Source organism: Triticum aestivum, unplaced genomic scaffold (assembly GCF_018294505.1).
Source record: "Triticum aestivum cultivar Chinese Spring unplaced genomic scaffold, IWGSC CS RefSeq v2.1 scaffold209495, whole genome shotgun sequence".
In the NCBI taxonomy this organism is placed as follows: domain Eukaryota; kingdom Viridiplantae; phylum Streptophyta; class Magnoliopsida; order Poales; family Poaceae; genus Triticum; species Triticum aestivum.
Window position 1 is genome coordinate 1 of NW_025225857.1, and position 8,412 is coordinate 8,412.

Genomic DNA, 8,412 nt, shown 5'->3' on the forward strand with positions numbered 1-8,412 from the left:
GATCTCGCCGCCGGAATTCACAGAAACCCACCACCGGCATCTGGCCGTCGTGAGAAAATGGATGTAGCAAAAACTGTGGACGGTAGTAGCAAAAAACCACATGGTTGAAGCAAAAATGTCACACAGTCGTAGCAAAAAGAAAATGCCGGTTCCAACACAAAAACAATGTAGCATATCCAGGTGATGGTTCCAGCATCACCACCGGCGTGTTCTAGCTCGCCATGCGCCCATTGTAGCACCGCGATACAGCTTCATCTTCGCCGGTCGCCGTTGCTAATTAGCCGTTTTCTGTTTGAAGCTTTTCTAGAAGCGGGTTGTAGCTTTTCTCGTCACCGGTTGCAGCTTTTTGCGCTGCGCGGCGGCTGACCTCGAGCTACCCCATATCTAGTTGAAGCCTTTTCTAAAGCCGGATGTAGCTTTTCTGGTTGCTGGATGTAGCATTTTTCAGTACTGGTTGCAGCTCTGATGCATGTCCATCAAAACTCATTCTTCTCTCTGGTTCCAGCAAAATTGTCACCGGTCGTAGCATTTAACTTTGACGGTTGTAGCTCCTATGTGCACCGGTTGTAACACCTGTTTTATCTTGTCCCTGTAGAAATAATGGCACATGTAGCAATTTATGTCTCTGGTTACAGCTTCGACCAGTGCCGTTAACAGCTTCGTCTTAGCCGGTTGAAGCATTCCCGTGCAGCACGTCGGCTTCTGCTGGTTCGCCGGCATATGGCGCCCTTGGCAGCACCGGCCATGGGCGGCAGAACAGCAGCATCGCGTGCACTCCCCAAATAACAGTCGCTCGTAGCAAACCATCATGCAAGGCTCCGTCGTGGCCGTTCCACATCTACTAGGCTCACCGGCTCAGTTCCGAGAAAAATGTGCGTCACGGCGGCGGTCATGGTGGCCGCGCGGGCAGGGGATGGAGCAGTAGCTCCCGGCCGTGGCCGAGACCGTCGAGGATCTGGCGCGCGGGATGGAGGCCGACGGCGGCGAGCTCCGCCTCACGCCCTTCCTGTGCTCCTCGCCGTCCGGTAGAACGGTGTTGCAACATCTCGCCGGCCGGTGGTAGCACTTCGTGGCCGGCTGGGGGTTGAAGAAAAGAGGAAAGAAGAAAAGCAGTTTTGTGCGCGGGCCCATCCATGTACACTTGGCGTACAAAACCGGCGGAAAGTTCGGTCGGTCTGCCGGCTCGAAACGTTTCCCTTAACAGTCGCGGCAGGTGCGCTCTCTCGCGTGGTACACCTGTCTTTTTTACTGTGCCGTGGTGAAAATAAAATAAGAGAAATAGATGCCCAGCCCAGCCCCCGTTCCCCAACCCTATCAGGCTATCTCCCTCCCCGATTTCTCCCCCTCGTCCGCCGCCGCTACAACTCAACGGCGGCCTCCCCCACAGCCGCCGCCACCACCTCTTCTCTCCTCTCCTCACCTTCTCCCCCACCATCGGCGAACTCGTTCCCTCTTCCTTGCTGCAGATCGACCAGCAGGTTTGGATCCTATGCAGGCTCAGATCCGACACACCCACAGCGCTGCTTTGGCTTGAGGGCGTCAAGAGCTAGAAGGCGGGTGGTGCCGCGAGCTCTCGTCCCGAGCAAGATGGAGGAGGACGAGCACAACCTGGATGAGGTCGCCGTGGGAGACCATAGGCGAGAGGAAGGAGCCGTCGCTGGTTCCGCGCCCTCGCCCCGAGAGTGGCAGCCTTGCAGGAAAGAGACTCTTGAAGAGGTGATTTATTTTACGCAAAGCTTTCCATGAACCATTTCATCTTTCTTGACTGGTCGATGGGTATGGCTTCATTGCCCCGCCCGTGCTCTTTTTGTTTGATGTCCCATGAATGATTTGAGATTGATGTGATGCTATGCAAGTCTGCAGTGTTAGACCGACTCACATATGTATAGTTTCTGTTGGTAATATCTTGCACAATTGTATTGCTCTGTAGTTCTCTCTTGACATTTGATACAACCATAACCAGGGCATTATTTGTTTGTCATGAGCTTTGAAATAATTAATTAATTTTACAGTTTGTACTGTACATCCTAATTGGTAATTGGCCATGCATTTTGAGGTTATGAAAGTTGAACCATATCCCAACTTCTTAGCTGCATTAAATTTTGGGTTACATTTTCAGAGTTTTTTTACTAAAAAAGGATGAAATAATATGAGAGATGTATTTAGATCTCAAGGAAAATTATTACAGATGTTACGTACTTATCCAAATCACAAAATGTTTCTGATTGTATCTGATCTGATGTCTAAGTTGTTGAATTTTTATTTGATAGAGTACAACAATAATGTAAGAAGGTTTATGCTCTGCACGGAGGACATAAAAACCAATAGAATCACAACACTTTTATGTTTAAATTTGTTGGTACATCTAATCTAACTTACAGTTAAGGAGCTTGTGTGATGCAACCAAAAAAATCATGAAACCTCATCTTACATGAGAGTTATCTACTTATGCAGATAACTACATATTGTTCTTTTTATCAGTAGTATGGGTCTATGGTCAAATCACCTCTCTATATTGTCTTGCCTTTTGTAGTGCTTTTGGTTCGGAAGCTGCAAAATGGAAATGTGTTGGAGCTATTGACAATTTGACATCACTTAATATCTGTTCAATTATATATTTGCCTACCCCAGGGATATTGAATGCAACATTTGGTTCAAGCTTTTGAAAGAATGGGCATACAAGTGATCCTTTTCTTGATTCTCTAAAGCATATTGTTTGGTGAGTAAAAAGTAAATATAGAGACTCCCATGTTTACTGTATTCACATTCAGTTATCCTCATTCAGAATGTCTGAATGTTATTTAATTTTGCAGATTGAGCTAGACTTAGAACATGTCACCAAACCTGAGATCTAGAACATGTTGCTACTAGCAGGGCCCAAAAGAATCAAAATAAACATGTACGTTTTTAGTGTTGCTGATGTATTGTTCTGCTAGATGTGTGATGTGTGTTGCTGCGAGTTTGTGGATTGGCAGCTTCTTGATGATGTGTGCCTGCTGGAATGGGTTGCATTGGTAGTCTGTGTTGTGGATGCAGCAACTGCTTCATGTTTGTTTTTGTATCATGATGTTCTCTTTTTGGGTGTCTTGGGCGTTGTTTAGGCTGATGTTTCTTTGTTGGTGCAGATTTTTCAGAAATTCTTTGGTGGTGGTGGCACTATTGTATGTGGACCGACTATTGTGGCTTACTGGCTTGTGTTCCAGTTGCCACTGCTCAACAAGGAGAAGAATGGTAGTTCACCACGTACACGTAAATGCCTCATGTGTGGCTCTTTCAATGCATTGCTGCTCTCATCGCATTTCACCATTCTTCATGCTCACACTATGCAGAAGATTCTTCCTGTTGGCATGGGGCTTGAGAGAGAGGAAGAGATACATGTCGGCCTCTATGCACATTGCGCACAAGGGTTGCTGGTCAGTATTAGTGTTTATGCAAGTCCATTCATCTTATCATTCAATTAGATGTGTGTTTTGGATATCTTAGGATTTTCAACAAAAATAATTATGAGATACTCTGAGTAATGAGACTTAAATTCAATCATTGATTTCCCTATTTCAAATTCAATCATTGATTTCCCTATTTTAACTGTAAAATGTTTATTTCTTTAGTTATTAGAAAGTGGGTGATGTTTATTTCATGCCTTATTTACCGTGGTCTATCCATCTCTTTCTTTTGAGCTCGAGAAGTGAAAGGAACTAAAGAAGATGATGGTAATCCTTGGGTCGATCTGCTGTTTTGCTTTTGTATTTGAGAACGGCTGATAGAATCTTAGGTACTTCAGACTAATTGATGCTTCATTAGGATATAACTACTGATTGGATGCATAAGAGAACCGCCGTACTCGGTACTACATACTTTCTCCAGTTTGAATAACTTATCTTAACAATACAATAGCTGAATGATTTGCTTGTATGTTTCTCTTTCAGGTTAGAGAGAAAGATTTTGATGTGAATTTTTGGATAAAATCCCTGATTTCTCTTACTTGGATTATGCTGAATCGGATTTTTTAACAAGGTACTTGATGGGACACAAAGGTTGTGTGCATAATATTTCGGGTGTGGGCATGTAACAAATTCAGTAAGATTGATTTATGTGTACATAGCTGCTATAGTTCTCTAAGATCAATATATTTTCTCACAAAGAAAATTCTAGGTTTGAAAAAAGGCAAGTGGCAGATTGTCACCACTTCAGCAACTGCGGCGTATGTTTTCTCACAAAGAAACTTTAAGGAGGATGTTCTAGGAACTATTTGAACCTGCTTGTACGATAATGGCTTTTCTTGCCATTTTGATCCTGGTACCTGAACTGTTTGTCGCTCTTGCCAGATTGATCGTTGCGGATGAGATTGACTACTTAATAACACAAGAACGGACTGTGCTACATGACCTTTTCATGCTTACCAACCACCTGTTCTCCAAATGCATGTTAATAGGTCAGTTTTCTGTGATACTCACACCTACAATGTACACTTTTAACTCTGGAAAAGAAAATGAAAGAAATCTTACTTGGCATTTTGTACTGTTTTGCTAACTGATAGCCCATTATGTTTTCCAGGAATTGCAAATGCCATAGACCCAGCTGATCGCTTTCTACCAAAGCTTGAATCCTTGAATTGTAAGGATTCTTATTATATTTGCTATAGTGAAAATTGAAGGCATCTCTAGAACAGGCAAATGAGTCTGCCTTTTGTTCCCGACACTCCTTCATATCTTGTGTTCTGCATTCTTGCGTCTCACTATGGGAGCAATATTTAGTCAATCCAGCAATTAGTGAACATAGCATTGCGTGCATTTTTTAGTCAATCCAATTTCACAAAGATTTTATTTTGTTCCATTGTTAGCACTACCCATGTTACAGAGATGATCAGAAAGGTAGCTATCATGGTAGTATCTGTGCTCTTTTGTTCTCTCTTTTTTTTGGTCAGAGGTAATTTGGGTGCACCTCATGATCTCTTTGTTCTTCCAAAAAAGCACCGATGGCTTGGACAATTTCTGTCAATAATTTTGTGCATCTATGGTTGCAGGAGGATGAATTTGTATGTTCCCATGAAATTACCCGTTTCTTTCTTTGTTACCATCTTCCATGAATATTTGTTCCGTCTATCTGTTCTGCTAGCTGAAATTGATCTTGTCGGATAACTGCCTTTACTGCATCACAAGTTCTATCATTCTGATAGATTGTTAAAATATTTCATCGTCTTGCTTCAAATCCTATTGATCCACCCCGAAACGCATGCCCTAAAGCTTCTTACTCTCTAGGAATCATTTTTATCATAATCTACAACTATCATGCTTCAAATTAACTACGTTTATGGTTTATCATAATTTTTTCATGCTTGACAGGTTTTTCTTTCTTCACAGCTGATCTGATAAGTGACAATACGACTGTACTTTCTTATTTACAGGTAATTGATATTATGTACATTCTAATTTTCTTCTATACTCCAGTGCCACTTGCATATTTTCTTCCGTCATGCCAGGATATCATATAAACTATTTTCGTGTGACTGTTATGCGCTAGGGCGAGTCCAGTTATCCTTAACCAGGCAGTACTTTTTATGAGAAAGTATACATTTTGTTTAGGACAACACCAGGCTATGGCTTATAGTATCTACATCACTAGATGCTAACCAAACACTGCAGGTAGGTGAAATTACCTAGCACCAATGCTAGGTGATGTGTGGGTAGGTGCTAAAAAACCCTTGCCACCCAATCCTAAGCTAAATACATTACTCGTGGTTACATATAACAATTTTACTTTATCTAAAAAAAATGAGAAGTACTCCCCCAAGTCTCCTCGTTGATGTCCAACGGACGCCATGCAACCAATGGTACTGCCATCATGACAACACTCACCTCCATGCTAATCGAGGTTTTCGACCTGCCTGAAATGGACAAGGTCATTCGGGCATCTGCTTTTGATGTGTTATTTTATCTTTTTGATAAGAACTCAAGTGTAGCCAACATGATTAATTTTATGTTCTATGCTACCAGTTGTCTGGGCATCCACTTTTGATGTACTATTTGTTCTCTCTTTGTAAGATCAATTCTGTGTTATAAAAACTATGCTACCGGTTGTTCATGGTTGTGCACTGAATACATGTTTCTCTACTTGTAATAAATATCTTCTGCTTTGTTTCTGCATTATTGAATCTGATATACTAATTAGCAGTCCAATTGTCATTTTAGTAGCATATCTAAATTACTATCACTAACTATAATTAATCAGCCGTACTAAAATATGCTAATGTTCACGTACATGTAAGAAGCAGCAAAAGCAATGAAAAGGGCGCCTACAAGCTAGCAACGCCCAAACTTCCTTTCAGGAGGCGCGCCATGGCGCGCCCCAACCGCTAGTGACCAATGTAACATATAAAAGTCCCGGCAGATCAACGCCTTCACCAAAAGACCTCGATGATTTTTATTTTTTGTAACAAGTATGTAGTCGAGGTCAAAATAAATGTAAAGTGAGAAACTCGACTGAATTTAGCAATTGTGTCGACAGCTAGATGGCACGTTCCATTCGTCAGTGGGTTAACCAGACAAATCCATTGTATAGTAAACCATGCAAAATTGTAAAAAGAAAATATATGTTCTCATCTGTTGATGCGTCCCTGCCGGCCTGCCCTATGATACTGCAAGATTACCTGATAAAGATAAATATCAGAGGAGTTAATTAACATCATTAAGCAAAATAATAGACTATGTTTTCTGGCTATTAGTCGATTGCAGAATGCTTAGAGCATCTCCAATAGCCACGCTATAAACGCGCCACACGGAAAAAATAGTGGTTTTAGCGCGCGCTACCGTTCCCGGTGCTCCAGCGGACGCGCAAAAACCGCGCGCGCGGCATATGTAATTCAGCGCGCGACGAAAACGCCGTCGCGTGCCGCTTATTTGTTGCGCCCGCTCCTGCGCGCTGGACTCTCGAGCGCTCGCGCGCAACTCCAACTACCCATCCAGCCGTGCTGCCGCCGCCGCCCACGCCACCCCATTTTTCCGGCGCTTCCTCGGTCTCTTCCAGCGCGGCCACGGCTTCCTCCCTCTCTCTCTAGTCAGCGCCGCCCGTCGCGCGCGGCAGTCTCCGACGAACAGCGCCCGGCCGCCCACCGCCGCTTTGGTGCCCGCAAGGTGTTCGACAAAAGGCCCGCAAGGTATGTATTGCTTCCAACTTCCACATTTTTGCATGAAATTTGGTACATGTTGTTTATAGGCTAGTTTTGAACATTTTAGATGAGTTCGTCATATGACTTTTCCGAAGAAGAATTTGATATGGAAGAGGAGGAGGATCTTGCAATGATCCTAGCTATGCACATCAATAAAAAACCGAAGCATGGTGGTTCGGTTATGGGTCGGCAGAAAATATGGAGAGATAGGATTGATGCCCACAACAGATTGATGAGGCACTATTTTGTGGAGAATCCCACATACCCCGAGTCGTACTTTCGTCGCCGGTTTAGGATGAGCACCGAGTTGTTGAGGCGCATTGCAGAGAAACTAGCGAGCCATGACCGGTTTTTTCAGCAGAGGAGGAATGCCGCCGGAGAGCTTGGGCATAGCACCTTTCAGAATGTGACAGCCGCTTTGCGTATGTTGGCATACGGTATCCCCGCAGATCTAATTGATGATCACTTGGCCATGGGTGAGAGCCAAGCCATCATGTGTGTCAAGCGCTTCGCAGTCGGAATTGTACAAGTGTTTGGCCCGGAGTACTTCAGAACTCCCAATGCTGAAGATGTCGCAAGGCTATTGGAGATGAACAAAGCTCGCGGGTTCCCAGGTATGCTTGGCTCAATAGATTGCATGCATTGGAGTTGGAAGAATTGTCAAAAGGCATGGCATGGACAATTCCATGGACAAAAAAAGGGTTCCTCTATAATCCTTGAAGCGGTGGCCGATCAAGAGACTTGGATTTGGCATGCCTTTTTTGGAATGCCTGGATCTTTGAATGACATCAACGTTGTCAACCGGTCAACACTGATGAGTAAGATTGCAAATGGTGAACTGCGACCGGTGCAGTTTGTAGCTAATGGTCGTACATACAACCATGGCTACTATCTTGTGGATGGCATCTACCCAAAGTGGCAAACAATTGAGAAGCCGTTGAAAAAACCAGAAGGTAAAAAATATCTTAATTTCCACAATGCTCAGGCGGCGGCTAGAAAAGATGTGGAGAGTGCTTTTGGGATTTTGCAAGCCCAATTTGCTACTATGAGAGGACCGGCTAGATTTTGGGATCAGAAGATGCTTTGGTACATAATGCATGCTTGTGTGATCATGCACAACATGATCATCGAGAATGAGCATGGCCAAGATGTAGACTACTCTCACTATGAGCTCTTGGGACATCCCGTGCGAGTGCGGCGGAGGGCTGAAAGGGTGGCCCATTTTGTTGCCTCATATCATGCCATTC

General features: G+C 43.7%; 1 protein-coding gene across 25 annotated transcripts; it reads left to right on the forward strand.

Annotated features, from left to right (window-relative positions):
• The first annotated feature begins 1,304 nt into the window (after positions 1–1,304).
• Positions 1,305–6,096, forward strand: LOC123172398 (uncharacterized). 25 transcript variants are annotated; one of them, XR_006485570.1, is made up of 7 exons: positions 1,305–1,716; positions 2,632–2,719; positions 2,814–3,844; positions 3,927–4,014; positions 4,153–4,201; positions 4,326–4,432; positions 4,555–6,096. XR_006485570.1 is itself a non-coding variant. In XM_044589386.1 (4 exons), exons 1-3 carry the CDS (start codon positions 1,588–1,590, stop codon positions 4,008–4,010), a joined length of 501 nt encoding a protein of 166 aa, XP_044445321.1. In that variant the 5' UTR covers positions 1,305–1,587; the 3' UTR covers positions 4,011–4,432; positions 4,555–6,096. The 25 variants fall into 25 exon arrangements, 2 of the variants coding, with proteins under 2 accessions (XP_044445321.1, XP_044445322.1); XR_006485557.1 differs by having other exon boundaries at positions 2,814–2,899; positions 3,126–3,249; positions 3,330–3,413; positions 3,687–4,432; XR_006485563.1 differs by having other exon boundaries at positions 2,814–2,899; positions 3,126–3,249; positions 3,330–3,413; positions 3,927–4,432.
• Positions 6,097–8,412: the final 2,316 nt, after the last annotated feature.